This window comes from Tinamus guttatus, unplaced genomic scaffold (genome assembly GCF_059628265.1).
Source record: "Tinamus guttatus ecotype Peru unplaced genomic scaffold, ASM5962826v1 Tinamus_guttatus_pri_ptg000060l, whole genome shotgun sequence".
NCBI lineage: Eukaryota > Metazoa > Chordata > Aves > Tinamiformes > Tinamidae > Tinamus > Tinamus guttatus.
Genome location: NW_028288594.1, coordinates 3,608,074 through 3,627,471, shown reverse-complemented (window position 1 = coordinate 3,627,471; position 19,398 = coordinate 3,608,074). Strand labels below are relative to the sequence as shown.

General features: G+C 36.9%; 1 protein-coding gene across 7 annotated transcripts in view; it reads left to right on the top strand.

The window, feature by feature from the left end:
* SLC4A10 (solute carrier family 4 member 10) overlaps positions 1-19,398 on the top strand; it is a 138,810-nt gene that overhangs the window by 66,844 nt on the left and 52,568 nt on the right. For all 7 annotated transcript variants that reach the window (XM_088519472.1, XM_088519471.1, XM_088519469.1 and 4 more), the window contains exons 5-6: positions 5,863-6,023; positions 15,999-16,187. In XM_088519472.1, the coding sequence (XP_088375598.1) occupies positions 5,863-6,023; positions 15,999-16,187 (350 nt within the window). The remainder of the gene's footprint in view (positions 1-5,862; positions 6,024-15,998; positions 16,188-19,398) is intronic.

Sequence of the window (19,398 nt, the reverse complement as noted above, 5' to 3'; positions counted from 1 at the left end):
GATGACTATCGAAGCACTTTAACATTTACATACTCTAAATTTCAATGAACAGGAACTTTTGGGACTTTGAATATTCAGTATTAGATTATTTTGTTTCTCAAAAATAGTACAGAAAGAGTTATAAGATTGCACTTCTACTGAAAACATTTTTTGTGCTTTTTTAATTCCTTGAGCATCTAAATGAGAGAATCACTTTTTTAGTGACAGTAATTTTTACATTTTTTTTCTGCAATTCTTGCTTTTCTTCTTAGAACTTTAATTCCCTCTTCTCTTGCCATTATTTGCTAAGAGTGATCTTCAAAGGTGAAAAAAGTCTTTGGATCACATCTTTGGTTTAGGTAGTATATAAAAAAGGAATTTCTAAAAGGATTTTGTGAGGAACTACTTATATGAGATGTCCTTCAAGAGAATGGTGGTCATCTTTCCCTTTAATTTTGCTGCAAATTTATCCTTTCCCAGAGAGCTACAGAATTTTCTGTGACCTTCCCTTTCCTTATGTGCTCATAGGAGGGACAGACAGAAGCTAAGTATAGATTTTTACATGTAGAAAATTCTCAGATGGGGATTGTACTGCAAAATGAGTGTTGTAGTGTTCCTAAATAATCTTATTAATATTCAGAGAGAGAAGATCTAATCAAGATAATCATCTGCAGTATTCTCATACTGATTAAAGATAAGTAGGACTTTTTCTATCAGTTTCTATCAGAAGGGTATCAGTTTCTACTGTTCTAAAAAAATCACTCTATTAATCGGCCTGTGTTATTTTTCAAGCAGAGAAATAGCAGCTTCTTTAACTCAAAACCATAAAAAAAGCTTGCAAATCATGAAAGATTTTTTTTGTCTGAAAGATTGAAAGCTTTTTTTATTAACATAAATAGCTAATCAAGATAGGTCAGTCTAAATAGCCTTTCTTTTTATTTCACCTACTCCTTTCAAATTCTATATGCTACCCTTCCTTATTCTCATTTACTAAGTAAAGGGTCAAAAAAGTAAAATAGAAACAAGCTGAGATAGTTCTTGAAATAGACTATTTTTAAAAAATATTTATGTAAGAAGAAAGCAAGGAAAGAATGAGACTGCTATACAGAAAAAAAATGGTGAAGATAAAAGATTTTTTTTAGTTTGGATTCAAAATTCTGGAGAACATTGGACATGACTTGGTTGGTTATTAAGAAAGGATATAGCAATGAAATGACCATATCCAAGATGAAGGCGAAATTCAAAGCGCTTTATCTGTGCAAATGAGAGGGAGAAAAAAAATCCATCCTAGGAATCTCAACGAAGGTCAAATTCATGAGTCTTGTAGCTCATGTCTTTCTATGAATATATCAGGTGGGATGTTGTACTATAGCAAGTATAGCACCACTATTTAGAGAAAAACAATATGAACAAGTATAGACCTGTGAGCTGAATCGCAGAGGTATATAAGGCTTAGAACAGTACTTAAAGGAGAGGGTAATTATAGACTTGGAGCTAAATAGAAAATTGGATAAAATGCAACACAATGGTGTATCATGTCAGACTAACTTAATAATGCCCTTTAACCAGATAATTGATTTTTTTTGACAAAGGAAAAACAGTACATCCAACTTATTTGTTTTAGTAAAGCATTTGATATGATACAACAATGAAAATTTACTACTTAAACTGTGTTTTAGTGCAAGAATTATGTTAGTAGATTAGTTAGTTATTGAAGTAGTAGCTAAGAAATAGATAAGACTAGTTACTGAAGAGATGCAGCAGGTTGTACAGAAAGCTGAAATAAATAGTGTTGAAGGGAGTGACAAACAGCTTTTCTCAAGAATTAGCCTTATTTAAATAGCTTTGTTACTGAAACACACACACACAAAAACAGAATTAGACTGATAAAACTTGATGATAAGAAATTAGTAAGTGTTGTTACACTGGCAATTGCTAAGGATATCATACATAAAGAGCAGGGTGGTTTTGAATAGAGTAATAGAAATGGGATGATATTTAATATGCAGGATCACATTAAATGTAATAAATGAAAAATGACAGAGAAGAAGTGGAGTACATAACAGAATAGGGATGAGGTGCTAATATAGAAAAGGCAAATAATCTTCTGGGATGAAATAGACGTCAGGAAGTGTTTGTATCCCTATAGGAAATGGATGAGGAAGTGCTCATATCCTATAGGAAATGGATGAGAACACTCCTGGAGTTCTGTGAGCAGTTCGGGTGGACTGTTTTCAATATTGGCTGCTGGCCCATGGCTCCACACATACGATTTCATTAAAAGCATGGTATGGAAAGGATAAACTCTGAGTTTGTCACTGTTTTAGTGTTTTTTTTTTTTTTTTTTTTCCCTCCCCCAAGTGTGAGGAAGATCCTGCTGGCAGTATTTGTATGGCTTATTGTCTTGTTTGGAACATAGTCCTAGGTAAAGGAATTCCCATGGAAGCAGCGCAGGGGAAGGCTCCATCATTAACTGCAGGCGCAACAAGTGGTTCTACATTAATTTCGCCAAGCTGTCCTGGAATGAGGAGTAGGTTGAATCTTTAAGGCAGTAGGTCTGTCTCCTCATACTTTCTGATTGATTGAAGCTGTGTGCACAGTTCAACCTTGAAAAATTTATTAACTATATTGAGCAAACTGCATACAATTATTTGAGACATTTTCTTCTTATCTGGTCCGAATAGAAACAAAGGAAGCCATGGATGAGATTTGACTGGAGCTCAGTAGTCCTTAGGTAAATCTGCTCTAGTCTCTTATCATTTGTTTGGGAGAATAAATTCTTGCCACCAACTTTATTTTTCTCCCACCACAGTTAGGAGACTCCAGGGTGTGCCAGTCTCCTGCTTCCAATTCTTGAATAATATAATTTAGTGGTCAAAAGCATTCCTGCAGATGAACTAATAAGCCCTGAAAAATGCACTAGTATTACAGCCATTCAAGGATCTAAGATGTCCTTCTATTGAATTACTCAGACTGAGTTTGCTCTGTTGATAAAAAAGGTGGTAAAATTAATATTTTTTTCTCCATTAATTGACTTCAAGCCAAAAGAAGTGTATGCCTTTTAAAATCAATAGTCAATCTTGTTAATAGAGTAGGTTCTGTATGTGGATCAGCTATACAAATGTGTAGAGATGCATGATGTGTAGTTTGTTTCCTGAAAAGTATTTCCAGTAAGTTTGTAAGAAATGCACCAAGGCATTGTAGATGGGCTTATATTACACACACAGTAGTGCAGTTGCAGTTTGCAGCAGTTAGGAATTAGCTATTAGCTTCCTGCTCAGTTCTATCCTCGTAGCCTTTTGCAGTCATGCCTGGAAAGTAGTGGTTGAGTTGTGGCAAGTTTGACCCAAATTGCCTGGCCTCTGTTATCTGCTAATTTCAAATGGAAGTTTCAGGAGAACATCGCTTCCTTTCCAGAAGTAAAGAGAATATGTAATAAGGAAGAAAATAGGAAGGCACTTTAGAACCTTCACTGGAGTGTTCAGCCTTGAATTTTGATAAAATTGCAAAGTTGTGAAAATCATTTTCTGTTTGTAGTTAGGAAGTAAATCGTTAATAGCGAGCAGTTAGAAAATAGATGTACTATGGAGAAATCAGCAATAAGTGCAAAGATATCTTTCCCCTTGGAACTAAGCTTTTTTCCAAACATACTAGGTCACAAAAAACTTTAGGCTTGCCTCTTCTGTTTTGTTTCTTACAAGTTTGTTTACTTTGGTTTATTTTCTAATCAGCATAGGCAAAAGCTCATGTAGAAATTGATAAGGACCCTAAGAGATTACATTAATAACCTATCTTGGCAGCTGTCTGTACTGCAGACATAGTGGACTATAATTGCAAACTTAGTGTTTTGCACCAGAATGTTGTAACTGAGTGAACAGTGAAGGATTCATGTATGGGGTTCCTTGAGATCCTATGCTTAGATCATTCTTCTAAAATTATTTAGCATAATTTTCAATATCTTTTTGAATCATCATAACACCAAGATGAGGATACATTAGAAACGCATTGAAATTCCCAAGCAGAGACAATAATCTTATAAAATTCCTAAAGGGATCAGAGACATGGACAAAAAGTAGTAAGCCAGGACTACGTATGTTAAATATAAGATAAAACATGAGAGAAGAAAAGGATGAAAAGTCAAAAAGGTAGATAGTTCATAGACTTCTGGGAAGCAATAGTTTTAAGTAGGACAATTAATGCAACACATCGGTGACATTACAGCTTCAAGTAGGTTTAGCATATTTTTAGCTTGGAAACATGAGTGCCATGAATAAATTAGCAGCAGCCTTTTCCTTGGGAGCCCAGGTGCAACTGCAAAATCAAAACATGAAGAAACCTTTTTCTTTTCCTTCCTCAGATATTTCTTTGTAACTTTGCTGAGTTGCTGGAGCTCATCCCTTTCAAACTGTGGCTTTGAAAGTGATAGGGAAAGGGTTATGGAGAAATGGGAAGCCCAGAGGGGATAATCTAGCCAAGTTTGGAGAGGGGAGGAAGGGTGGTTTGCAGTTAGGAAAGTTTGAACACACATACCTATGCCATGGATAGGAGCAGGATGAGGGAGCTGGACAGCTGTGTCTAATGTGTTAGTCTCCTGCAAGGGGCTGTAACACTGGAAATGACTCTGCTGTAGAGACCTTAAGGCTCTACATTGCCCTGCTGCCAGGAAATAGCTGTGAAGGGGCTCTCAAAGTGAGACTGCTCCACTTCTCTGCTACCCAGTCTGTACAGGGAATAGCAGGGTGCTCAGGGTGCTGTTGCCACTAAATCCAGGGATAGAGGTTTGTTCTGTGGCCACAGCTGTTCAGACCCTGCCATGTGGGCAGGCCGTGTAGTCCCATGCAGTAACATCTGTGTTTGGAAGACTTAATAATTTAATTTGAAACAGTTTTTACATATGCCAGCAAATTTTCTGGCATTTTAGTTTGTTTGTTTAACATTTTAATGTAGTTTATATCACTAAATAATTTAAAAAGTCATATCAGAAAGGTTGTCTGGCTGGCTAGTAGCAGAACACTTTTGTTATGCCAGTTTCTTGTGTCTTTAAACTTCTTTGAGTCCAAATTTATGCCACACCTGAGAAGAGGAGAATGAGACTCAAATAGTCAGACATGATTCTGGGGTGCTAGTTCATGTCATTGATATGGCTGCGCTGGCCTGAAGCACAGTAAGGTCTTGAAATACTGTGGCCAAGTGTTAACACACAGTTTATATGTATGTGCTTATTTCTGTGAGTTTTTCTCTTTATTTTAATTAACTGAACTCTTAAATGAAAAATAATATAAAATTTGCATAATATTTCAGTGCTTTTATGAACAACTTTGTGCTCTTAAGTACACTTAAGTTCATAAAAATGTCTTTTGTGAAAAAATCAGAGTGGGGATAATGGGTTGAGGTTCTAAGAAGTAGGAATATGCCTGAGTAATTAACTGAATGATGTTTCTTTACTCTGTTGTGATTATATTAAACTCTTCTTTTGGCTTACTCCAATATGAAAACTTAATGAAAATCTCCCGTGTTCTTAAACATCCCGTGTTCTTGTTTATAAATTTTCTTTTGCTCTGACACAAATTTTCTTTCACAAATTCTGTATCCTTTCCAGTGGCTCTGTCATAGAGGTGGCATTGTATACCAAAGAATTATCCAAAGTTTTTGTACTATATAGTAGTTCTTTTTTAATATACATCTCTTTTCACCTCAGTGTTCAGAGTTCATCTTCAAAAGAAAAGATACAGTGTTTTGTGCAAAGAAGCAGGGGGATTTTTGCATATTTCCTGCAAACAACAAATGGAAATCCAAAAACATTTTATCAGTGTTATTTTGATATCCTTGAAAGTAATGTATTTTTTATGCATAAAGGAGTTCTAAAACTGCTTGTTTGCACAGGTGGTTAAAATTTGAAGAAGATGTGGAGGATGGTGGAGAGAGATGGAGCAAACCATATGTTGCCACATTGTCACTTCATAGCTTGTTTGAGCTGAGGAGCTGTATTCTGAATGGCACAGTTCTGTTGGACATGAGAGCTAACTCCTTAGAAGAAATTGCAGGTGTGTAATGATGTTGTGCTTATTACTGATTAAAATTAATAATAAAAATCAAGTTTTAAGTTGCTTATAAGAAAGTGGAAGTGTCAGTTCAGTTTAGAACATATTGCAAAAGAATCTTAACATTTAATAGAACCTGTAAACAGTTTACATAGATTTTGCTGTTTTAGAAAATGATCTTTACATGGAGGAGAGAATTAAAATAGAGAGCACACTGAAGATACGTTTCACTGGAGCTGATAGGTGCTCAGTTCCAGTTGTGCCACTTCATATAGCGAGTGTTGCATGTACTAACTTCCAAGGGCTGAAGCTATTGTTAAGCTAATTGCGGACAATTTATCTTTAAAAAGCTTAAATCATTGAGGGGTTTTCATCGTAATTATGTAACATGAAAGCATACAGATGGAATTTCCCCAAAGGCTACATATAACTAGTTAAAGGAGGAGACTTTCTGGTTGCCTATTTGTTGCAACAACAGAGCACATTGTTAGCACAGTAAAGTACAGAGGTGTAATATAGAGCCTCAAGGTGGCATGACCCTGCCAGTACAGAAACTAGAAACAGTCGGTACAATTTGATATGCTTATTTCCTAGAATCTCCCTGAAGACACAGAGCAAAGAGCTCATATGTTCACTATGGTTCCTAGAATCTGGTTCCCGTATAGAGGGTTATTTACTTCCTTCCTCTCCCTAGGATATCTTGATTTATGTCTACTAAAAAGTTTTACCTTGCTTTCAGTTTCGTGCATTTTGTGACAGTTCTGATACTGGTACTTTCTAAATCATACTATTAAGGGTTTGCTTTTATACAAATACCTTGTAAGATTTATAGTGTTCTGCATGCTACAGACTTTGCTTAAAGATCAAACACGGAACAGTAGATAGTAAAATTGGAAGAAGAGTGCTTGTACTGGAGGAAGAGTGCATGAGCTGTTGTTTAGGCCTTGTCTCAGGCAGAAATTAATGCGTTTTCAATAAATGTAAAATATTTCATCAAAGATAGAAACCTTTTCTTTTTGGTAAGGGTCCAACACTTGAGAAGAGATTATAAGGAAAACGGCTTTACTGGCTGTATGAAAAAGTAAGACCAGATAAAATTTATATTAGCTATTTAAATTATCAGGTAAGGCAGATACTGTCCGATATACTATATTTGACAGAGGAGTTAAAATTAAATAAACTGGTGGTGGCTGTTTTCTGCATTCATATTTCTCAAATTGTATATGTCAAAGTGATGCAAGATATTATTAATCCAAATCAGCAGAAACTTGTGTGGGTTTCTGCTGTGCTGACATCTGATTCTCTGATGAATCATGGACTGAATCAGAGCTTCAGAATTTGTCCTGACTATGATAAAAGATAAACATGGAGGGTAAAAAGCAGCTGATTTGCAAAAGCAAAGGTGTTTATCAATATGTCACTTAATATTTATCTATTTTTTCAAATTCATGACCACACATATCAGCTGCCTGCGGTTCTTTTATTCCTATTTACTTACGTAATATATTAGGGTCAAGTTTGAACTCCATGTTTTTTGAACAAGAAATCACTCAGTTAAGCCCATTTAAAATTGTTCTTTTTATTTAAATAGGTTAAAAAGTATTAACGTAATAAAAAGAACTCCAGCAAACTTCATTTTACTGTTTTTTTTTTTGAACATACTGTAGTGAATTCATTTTTATAATTTCTTAATCCCTGGATATTATCTGCAGTCCTATTTTTGATGTTCTTCTGTTGACTTAACATGTCCAAGAACTCAGGAATTCACAATCTTAATTAAGTTTTGAAACCCTTTCAGGTATAGGTTGTCTGTTACTATTCAGTTTGGGGAAGTGCAGTAGTGTTATTTTGAACCAGTGCTGCTTCTGGAATATCTGGATTTGTTGGTTAGGAAATCTTATTTCTTCTGAGAAAAAAACTTTAGAATGATTTAAGAGTGTACTGTTTTTGCTTTAAAATATGGGCTGTTGAGGGTAATGTTTGTTGTTTGATCTAGATAGTGGACTTCTGTGTAAAAGTATGAGCTGATACATGATAGGCTTTGCATGGGTCTTGCTTCATCTTTAAGAAAGGACTTTCCCATCACAATGGGAAATGATGACAATTTTTCTTAACTTTGCAGCAAGTTCTTTTTGCAAATGAGTCATTTTGAAAATTTTTGGTGTTATGTGTCAGGCTTCTTCAAAAAGAGATTTTTATTTCCTGTAGATAAAGTTTCTATTCTGTTTGCTGTCTGTATGCTTTCTACTGTTACTTGCATTGTGGTCTTGCTGTTTCTCTCTTCCTCAGTGAAAATCCTGTGCAATTTATTGCTATAATGCTGCATATGTAACTCTTGCTCTCAAGTGTTTGCCAAATCTTACAAAGAGTGTGTTAGCACACATTAACAGTTGAAGGAAAAAAGACTTTAATCCTAGTGCTGACATACACATCATTAAGATGTGTCTGCCATGCATATTAGAAATTTGACAATCCCACATAACGTAATAGGCTACTCCTGTTCCATACTGCTGGGCCTAAAGATGAGAAAGGACTTATATTGCTCAGGAGATTCTGTCCTGTCTCTCCTGCTCATTTGTTACTTACTGTTAATGCATGTAGTCCTGTTTGCTGTGTGCTGTACAGTCATCCCAGAGTTTGTATGCCTTCCTGTTGTATCCGACAGCCAGGACTCCTCACAGTTTGAAGAAATGGGTGGCTTTGTTCAGTGTTTCACTCTTGTAACTTTGCTTGTTAACTACTCTCCTGTTCAGCTAGTTCAATGATGCTCAGTTTGTGTTTTTTGTCAGTGCTATGTATACCCTGTGTGACAGGATTCGCTAAACCAAGCGTACCCTGTTGTTTTATGTAGCGTTCCTGGATTAACTTTAGTTTGTATTTTTCTGAGGAACAGTTTATTACTATCACAGAATCGCAGAATGTTTGAGGTTGGAAGGGGCCTCTGGAGATGACCTAGTCCAACCCCCACACTCGAGCAGGGTCACCTAGAGCATGCTGCCCCAAATTGTGCCTACTGGCTATGTCCAAGGAAGGAGACTCCGTAGCCTCTCCTGGAAACCTCCTCTAGTGCTCAGTCTCCCTCGCATTAAAAAAGTTTTTCTTCATGTTCTGACAGAGCTTCCCGTGTTTTAGTTTGTGCCTGTTGCCTCTTACCCTGTTGCTGGGCACCAGCAACAGGCTAGAAGAGTCTGGCCCCATGCTCCCTACACGCTCCCTTCCAATACTTGCACAAAGTGATGAGCTGCCTCCTCGGTCCTCCCTTCTCCGGGCCTAACAGCCCCGGCTCCTTCCACGTTTCCCCATAGGAGAGATGCTGCATTCCCTTAATCATCTTCCCTTATCATCTTAGCCCTTTGCTGGACTTGATTTTATTTATTTATTTTTAATATAATCTATTGATAATTTTCTGTATTACTGTATTTAAATATATTCATTTTGTGAGAACAAATAAACTAGTTGTGCACATTCGCTTTCATTTTACTTAACACAGTTAGGGAGAGATGCGTACAACGTATTTGCTGTTAGTGTTTTCCTATCTGGGCTGCATTCCAGTTTCAAATTATATTTCTGTAAACGCGGGGCCAGTCTTTGTATCCTTGAAAGAGTTATACTTAATCTGCATTGCTAAATTGAGACAAAGAATTCCTATTTGTTTTAGTCAAGGCTTTTAATCTGTAAACACGTATTCACTAAAGCATTAAGCCTCAGCACTTAGCCCTTGAAAATGTCATTTATTAAAGTCTATGTTTTAAGACTTTAATGGGCTTTGAGGTAAAATCTACAGAAGAAAAACATCTTTTATTCTATTTGTATGGCTTTCAGAACATTTTGTATTTCATCCCTGGAAACTGTTATTTCTGCATAAAAATATTTTGGCACCAGGCTGTTGTGAAAATTTTTAAATCATCCTGTCTTCCAGCATGTCCATTGTTTATTAGCTTATTTTTCATTCCAACTCTGTTATTGAAAAATCACTTGATCTAAGGGACTGTAAATTTCTTTGGACAAGCACTCAGTTTTCTTTATCAACAAAGAGATTATTCATACCTATGATTATGATTTCACAGACAATATCTTGTTTTAGTAGACTTCTGAGATGAATTTCCATCTTTATCATCACAAAGCTCAATTGCATGCTAGTTCCCGACATTTCTCAAAATATTTTTGAAATTCATATGATGGATTTTACTTCTTTCTTGAAAGAAATAAAACTTGACTCCTTTGTTGAACTTTTTCCCATTTAAAAATGCATTTTTATTAAACATCTTGTAAGCTTTTTCGCTGCTGTTTTTAGTGCTTAAGATTTTTTTTCATATGTCTGTGCAGTGACTCCTATATCAATAGACTAGCTGTGCATGCATGAGGAATTCCTTTGAACATTTGATGTGGTAATATTTTATCGATCACTTCTGGTATAGAACATATGCTAAAAGGAAGTCTGAAAAATCTATGTAATCAAAACAATTTATTTTGGAACTTGTCTCTCCAGGAGATATTTGCCAGAAGCTAGCTGCACCATTAGAGTACTGCTTCACTGTGTTGTTCAAGTTGGCAGATGAAAATGTTCTCTTTTGATATTTTCATTTAGTTCCTTTGAAACCATGCAGACTCTCAAATTACCATCTGTTTTTTTTTTTTTTTTTTTTTTTGATTGTAACCACTGAATGAACCCAAAAGGTTCTTCCACTTAACATATGATGCCATTTTCTATCATTTGGTTCAAGAACTGTTCCGTCCAGCCTTTAATGGCAATACTCTCTTTATGGTATGAATCACAGATCTCGCATTTTCTTGTAGTTGTGCTGAGTGTGCTGTGAACAAATGTCAAGCTGTGTCAAATGTAATCTATGGCCTCAGTTGCACAGTTGTTCTTCGATGACTTGCAAAATTTGAAATATTAGCCACATTTTAAATATATATATGTGTTTTAAAAATAAGATTTTTTAGAATTGCTTTCTAATGCAGAATTCGGACTCTTTTTTTTCCCAAGCAGTCTTTCAAATGTTCCTCACAATTGAATTTTCAATCTGTTTAACAGCTTAATCTTGTGATTGAGGTCACTGGACTCTGTGCTCAACAACTCAGGGTATTACATCCCGTGTGCTATTTTGTTGATTTTAGTAATATTGTGTTAAGCTTTCAGTCTGAACAAGCCTTGTTTTGCCTTTGTTTGCTTTCAGCGATATTACTTCATAATAATGATGTATTTAAACTGGTTCCAGTTCATTATTTCACTGGAGTCCTTTGCTTCAGCTGTGACGCCGGTGTGGTATTATGTTTCTGACAGTGCTTTTATGATAAATTTGATATTTATTACGAAGACTGTAACAGGGCATGGGGCTGCCTGTGAGCAATCTGCTTCTCCCTTTGACCCTCCACTGTCTTTTGCTCACCCCACCTTGTCACTTGCCCAGGTTTTTGGCTTTGCTCACTGCAGAGCTTGCAGTGATTACCACGGCAGCAGAGCCTTCATCAGGTGCTGCTGCTTTGTCTTTGTAGACTGTTATGTCTCTTACCAATTTCTACTTTGAATAGTACTTTTTTTTTCTGTTTCTTATCTTGTTTTTCTTAAGCTATCCATGAATTTGGAATTTTTTAGATTTCACAGGAGGTCAGTCTTAGTTTTCATTTTGGATGTAATGGCACGCATTGCGCTCCTGTTTAGAGTCACAGAATACCTTGCTTTCCTGAATCTCCATTTTTGTTTGGCTATCAACCGCTTTGGCACACTAGCAGAGCTCTGAATCACAATGCTACTTGCCCTACACGCTGCGAGCTAGGAATTTTAACCTTGTCTCTCCTATTTAGTGCATGACACTTGTTTTAATGTTCATATATTTTGCATACACGCCAACTCTTCTTTTTTCAGTGAAATTGGAGACTCTGACTTTAGAAAGCAGATACTCTACCGCTTTTCTTTTTGAGTAATTTAGCTGAAAAGTTGAACAAAATAATTTCCAGTAGAGTTGGAAATAAAATCCAGCTCTCAGTTCACCTGAACATGTTAACTCTTTGGATGACCAACGTAAACCAGTTAGGTAACCTTCAGTAGCTGGTTTATAATCACTGTTGTAAGCACCAGAAGCAGATCTTGGTTCACAAGCACAGCCTGAGGATCCCAGTCATTAATCTCCTATCTCTCCTAGCAGCTAACTAACTGGGGAGGTGCGTTAAGTGCCCCTGTTTAGTGACAGGTTTACATAAAGGACAGCATTTCAGCTGAATATCCTGCATAGAAAACTGCTCCATAACTGCTTGTATTTCCTTCTTGCTTCTTTAAGCAGGGAGGAGGAATCCAACAAACAAACCCTGGCATTTAAGTTAGGTTTTGTAGTCAACTGTTGTTGCAATTATGTTGTAGAGGAAAACCTCTGTGTTCATTTTTTTTCTTTTATTAATGTCTTGCTTTGTCTTGCAATCACACAGTTACACGTTGGGAAATTTGAGAGGTGTTAAGTATCATCAATTTTGCAGGTATGTGCTGAGTTCAGTTTACTCTGGTATAAACTGTCAGCAAATGGCTGAGTCCAGCCATTCAAAATATATTTTATGTTGTACAGCACCAAAAAAAAAAAAAAAAAAAAAAAGCTCTGGATCTTGTTTCTTTACTAACCAGTACAGAAGACAGGTCCAGTTTAGTCTGTATACCGATTAGAGCTTACCTCTATTTTCTAGAAAGGATGAACATCTTGTCAGGTAACTTTCATGGGTAGTCTGGTGCAAATGCAGTGCAACTTCAATACATTTATTCTGTGTGTTCTGAAACTTTCCTATAGTGTGAGATGCTGTGCACGCTGTGAACCTGAAGCATTGGGGTCCATGCTGGGGCCACCCTTGTGCATCCCCGTGATGCTGTCGTTCACTTGGGCTTACTTTGTAATGTTGCTGATCGTAGAAACCTTGGAAAATCTCTGTTATGCAAGAGTATAGCTGAGATATGGTGCTGTAAAAAAGGTTTTTTATTTTATTATATAGAAGTTGGAGAATGGTCTTGCAGTCTGGATACTTTGGAAAGTCTTGATTTTGCGCTTTCATAGGTGAAGCTGGTGGAAGCATGTAGCATCCTCCTCTCTCGATGATGGAAGTACAGCCTAGTTTTGAAAGTGGAATGTTTAAAATGCTCTGTTTGCCATTTACTGTCAAGACATAAGCCCTGCTGCCTTTGTTTTCAAGACTGTCTTTGCTATCAGGAGGGCAAACACTGGTGTTCCAGAGGCTGGGGACTTTTAAAAGAGTTATTGAGAGATGTGAGAGGAATCCAATAATGGCAGCTGCTGATGGTTATTTTTTTTTCATGCTTCTGTGCTATACAAATCTGTCCAGAACAGGTTTGGGGAAGATAGTGAAATACAGGAGTCTGATGATAACCTAATTGCACTTCTGCAGTTGCTTCTGCAAGTGGGTTTGTATCAAAGCAAAGATAACCTGGGGTTTGGTACTGAGGCAAGCAAACATGTCTTTATTCTTCCAAAACATGGTGACTCTTCCTTTTTTTGCATGGTATCTGTGTGGTAGAAACCATACAGTAAGGGGAAGGTTGTTGTGAAAGTAGACCCAAGCCACTTTGGCAAGAAACAACAGTTGTCAGCCTGCATGCTGCAGCCACCTTCCTGCGCACACGTGCGGCTGTTCGTCTGGCACAGCACCCAGTCCAGACAAGGAAAAGGGCCGGGATGTGATTTTCTTTTTTTCCTGGCATTTTCTCTCCTCAAGTGAAAGGTCTTAAATACTGGCATCATTCTTAGCAGTTAATATATTCTCATACGGTGTATGGAAAACACTGTAATTCCAGGAATGACACTAAACACGTGGAGCTCCACTGATATGTGAGCAAGGTGATGACCACAACACTAAATATACTTGTCATAGAGGAGTCCTTTTTTCAGCCCTTCTTTGTGATTTCTGTCTTAGGGCAACTCAAAGAAGGTAATCTCTGTTTTTGTGTCTTCTGCAATTTGTCTTTTGGCCAAAAGAGTTATAAAGGAGGGGGAAGGGGATCTTTTCAGTTGTGTTCTAGCACAGATGCCCTAAGTTGTATATTTATTATTTATATTTTCTTCTGAAGAGCACCTCTTGTTATAGTAGAGTGAACTATTGGCCTATTTTGGGAACCGTGATATGCAAGATTATGTACAAAGCCTGTCTAAAAGGAAGCTGTTCTTATGCCCAGGGCAGAGGCAGTTCCTTGATAAGCAGCAGAACTGAGCAGAAGAATTGATATTTTTCATGGAGCTGGTGCTTTGCTTTTGTCTTGTGCTCCAGTTTGGTCCTTATTCTTGACTTGTACTGAAAAAAATATCTTACAAAAGACTTTTTGGACTTGTGTTATCTTTTCTTTTGCCTTCTGTCTTTTGTCTTGCTGGTCCTGCCTCTCCATCTCTTCCCTTAGAGTTGGGAATACTACAGGCAGTGTGTATCTAGGCTGGGCACTGATGTGCAGACATAACTGAATGCTTGGGTTTGAGATAACCCTGGAGTTAAAACTGCCCTTTAAAGACAGCTGAGGCATTACGAGTTAGTTTAGGTTTTTAGCTTAGGCACTGGGCAGTATTACCTGCTGGCTGGGGTTGAATGCTGCGTTGGAAACATCTGCACCACACTTTGTTGTCAGATGAAGATACATCTACTACCTTTGCATCTGTCTACAGATGCATTTGTCTATGGACTGGTCTTTTTCTATATGTGTCATTAATAAGAGCTGTAAATTCTTTGATTACATCTTCGTAGTGAAATCTGAAAGCATCTACATGTGACACATCAGTTTTCTGAAATTCTGAATGCTCTGTGCGTATGCATGCATGCTTATATATGTGCATTTATAGTGCATGGCTGATTAGCAATTAAACTCTGCTTTCAACCAGTATGCTTGTAGTGCCTCTTGTTCTCTTCATTTTTTCCTCTTGCTCTTGGCAGTTATCAGAGTCCTGACAAATTATGTCTCAACTTATTAGGGTGTCTGCTTTTCATTTTTTCTGCTCTGCTTGCTCTGCCACTTAGTTTTCTGCTAGAAATGAACCTGTCTGCACCACAGATTCATATACTGTCTGAATCTTCAGTACAGAAGTTTCTGACTCAGCTTATTATGTCATTGTTTCTATGCAGCACACTTTCTCTTAATGGATGGGCAAGGACATCGTGTGTTTAAATGATGTGTTATTTACTCTGATACATTTTTTTTTCTTTTTCTTTCAAGTGTAACTACTGTTGCTAGCAGGATTCTCCAAAATAGTTATTAAAAAAGCTACAAAATCTTCAACAGTTTCTTTCCTACTTGAAATACATAATTATTAATATTTTGAATAGAGATATGTAAGAGTATTTTCTGCTGGTGGATTTCATGCTGAATCTTTTTATTACAGTCGTTAAAAAATGGTTATCATTTTCTAGTAGGGGGTGTTTCACTCACACATCCATGTAGGGATTTTCTTGCATAGACACATAGTCCAGGCAGTAGAAGGAGATCCTAGTAGGTGTTTCCAAAATGCTGTGCATTTTCCTGTATCACTGTATTTCTTACTACTGTGCTGGAAGTATTGTTATAATTCTAAGGAATAAAGAGCTAGACTGTGATCTTCCATTGTAAGTATAAAGGGAACGAAAAAGCTGTTTCTCCTTGCAGCAAGCCAGTGCTGCGTGACAAATAAGGTAGGGGTTATGTGAGGGTAAAGATAAAGATACACATCACGACACTGGGCTTCCTGTGCATTATGTATGGGAGTGTTTAGGGACTGATTTCAGACTTGCATAGATGACCTTTTGAGGGACTGAATTTGTTCTGAGCATTAGTAACAGCCTCTTAATAAAAATGTTTTTTGAGGGCAAAGTGGCTTTTTTACTGATGAATTCTTTGCATGTAAATGAAAAAAGGAATCGAGACCCTTTATTTGCAATCTCATAGGTTAAAAAATGTTATTATTGTAAATTCTTAAATAAAAGCTTTCCTCTCTCCCCTCTTTATTTTGTTTATTTATTTTTCAGATATGATTCTGGACCAGCAGGTGAGCTCCGGGCAGCTCAGCGAGGATGTTCGTCACAGGGTGCATGAGGCATTGCTTAAACAGCATCACCATCAGAATCAGAAGAAGCTGAGCAACAGGATTCCAATTGTGAGATCCTTTGCAGATATTGGGAAGAAGCAATCTGAGCCCCATTCCATGGATAAAAATGGTAATGCGTTGCTTTATTATACATTTCAGAACTTGCTGTAGCATCCGCCTGCTTGGTATCCTCTCTGCTTTTGTACTTACAGCTTGAACTGAGAGTGATTCTGCTCTATAAACCTGTTGTGTCAAAATAGTACTTTTTAATGAGAGTGCTTCCTCTTTTGCATTCAGACACACACCTGTTTAATTTGGAATGAGATCTATGCTCCAGTTTAAGGCTGTGCAGAAATATGAGTGAACAATCTCAGATGCTGGGAGCAGGGTACCTACATCAGTGTGACATCCTGTCCTGAGTAATTGTCCCTATATATTATCCCAGGTGGAGCACCACTGTAATGCATCTGCTGTGCTTTTGGCACTCCATGAGCTCCTTCAGATTGAACTTGACCATCTCTGTGCTTAGTGTCACCCTAAGCTATGGGTGTACTCCACTGGTGCCAGGAATGTGATTTTACTGCTTTTGGCTCCTGCTGGCCATACAGTCTATTAAGGTCTGATGAATTGTTTATAGTAGTTTCTCAGTCTGTGCACACACACTAGCTGCTGTTCTTGGATTCGTGTTTTTGTAACTGAATGAAAACACTGAATGTGTATGCATTAGGTAGCATTCAACTGGTTATTTCAGATTCCATAGTGACTTTGTGGAGTTGGAAAAGGAGAAAAACATTCTCAAGATCATACTGTTGGAGAAACAGCAAAAAGACTATACATTGTTTTTGCAGAAAATCACTTTTAGGAAAATGATATTTCATCTCATGAAAATGAGAGAGCAAGTCTGCAGAGTGATTCTGCAATAAAGCATCGCCTTAACTTCATTTTCTTGTTTTTGTAGAAGTCCTTACAAGCTTTATTGTTGTAACAGGTTAACCACAGTGAAGGATCTTTTCTTGCTTGCTCCTTCTTTACAAGAATATATACCTATATAATTAAATTTGCAATCAAACTTTGCAAGTAGTTGAAATTACTCATTTACTGGAATTTTCCATTGTAGATTTCCTTAGCCTATGCATCTAGTATCATCACAGTACCCACAACCTTTCTGTCTCAACATCACTGAACTGACTCTTCTCCTAGGAGCCACTTTAGCTGTGGCTGGGAAAATCTCAGTTCCTTCTGCTCCTTCTCTGATCAGGGCCCTGTTGAATTCCCCTTTCCCAAAGGATGTGGGGAGCGATGAAACAGCAGTGGAGCAGATGAGGAATGCGGAGAATGAGAGTGTGGTGGGGAGGTTTGGTCAAGAAAAGTGGGAATGGACATTTAAAGATTAATTTTTTTTCCTTCCATTTCAGTCACTGCTGAATAAAGGTTTAACAGGTACTTCTAAATATAGCAACTTCCCTGGGGAAGACTCTCCAACCTAGAAGGCAGTATATAATTTCATCTGCAGAAGAAATTAAATAGAAATGTTTTCATTATGCCAATAGATCATTTTAAGAGTAAGGCAAAAATATCTCATGGTTATTAAGATGTGTATGATTTTGTTTATGAATGTACAAAGATAAAGATAACTAGAACCATTTAAATTTTCTGTCCTTTTTCAGGTAACTGCTGTTAATTCATGTGAAGTCGCTGGTAGCTTTAAACATGTATTAAGGAGGATGGAAATATGAATGTTTTTAAAAAGTTAATGCAATAAAGTTCCTATTCCCTATATTCCAGAGAAGGAAAGATGGAGACTTAGACTTCCCTAATCCCTTTTGCAATATATAACAGAGGAATGTTTAGATCTTACCCAACAAATAAGTAATAGGTCTTCTTAAACAGGTTCCTTGGGGCAAGCTGTGGAAATGCCACAATTGGTATTGGTATAACAACATCCACTTCAGCGACACCTCACTTTTACCTAGGTTTCTTGTGGCATCTTTGTATCTCTATCTAATTCTCAGAGAAATAAATTCTGGTCAGCATCTAAGTGTATTTGAACACACTAGTTTCATACACTGAATGTTTATGTGCATCTCTGTGTATGGAGACACAGTCTTTACATGTATTTTGTGTATACTTTTTCTACAAGATGCAAAGTTACTAAATTCCAGTTTTATGCCTTTACAGAGGCTTCTCAGCATTTTAACCCTGTTAAAAACAGTCGGTCTCTTGATTATGTTATTTGAATTAAGTTAAATTCACTATAAACATATATATATTTAAAAAACTAAATTTAGGATAGTTTATAGAGAAATTAAATCAGTTTTGTATTTAAATTGTAGTAACATTTTCCAAAAATAGACATGGCTGTCTTTTATTCATTTTGAAACATTGTTCATCTACTTGTGGCCATAAGTGATAATGCACATTTGGCAGTTTTCTTTATGGATCTCTTAAGAATAGATGTTTGCCTGATCATAGAAGCGGAGAGAGTTTAGTTTATTTCAAATTGTTCTCTACTATGTTATATTAAATAGTTTGATGCTTTTATTACCTTTCATGTACTAAAATTATTATTACCTTTAAAAGGATAATTCAGTCTAAATCTTTGGTTTTCAAAGGAACCTTGTTTTTTTTCTCCTCAGATCAACTGAAGTCCTTAGCTAGGTCATGTGCTTGAGCGGCAGTAGTTGCCCCAGTCATGCAAGATTAAAGCAGAGTGGAGAGAGAGATTTTTCTGTAGGGCTGCCTGATTTCAGGCACACTGACTGCTGCTTCCTCTGACACACTTCTAGGTATTTCTCTGCCTGGGTGTTTGCCATACTACACAGTGTGTAAATTATACAGAAAGCTATGCTGAGTTTCTCAGCCCTTGGGAATCCTGCTGCCCTTAAAAGCTGGACTCTGGACAGGAGGGAGCTCTCCGAGCATGTGCTCTTACTATTGCCTCATGACCCACCTGCTACAGTCCAGCTACAAACTGTGCTGACTGCAGCTTTATGGTCTTTTTAGATTGCCATTTAAAAATACAAATATTGTACAAGCTTCTCTTAATACAACAGCAATGAACTGTAAAAATGTTATTCTGAGTCTAAAATGAAATGAGCTACATATATGTAAAAGACAGTAAAATTAAGAGATAAAAATATTTTCTGCTACTGTCAAGAAGGGACTGAGAGTCACATCTTTGTTTCCTGAAGATAGACCAGTAAAATCCAGTCAGAGCTTCACCTTAACCTGCTTATTCTCATTTATACGTACAGGCTATAGGGTATGTATGAATGCAAAATGTTTCAGATATTGCCAACAGGACCAATTATACTTCTTTCTCAGTTATAAAAAGTGTATTA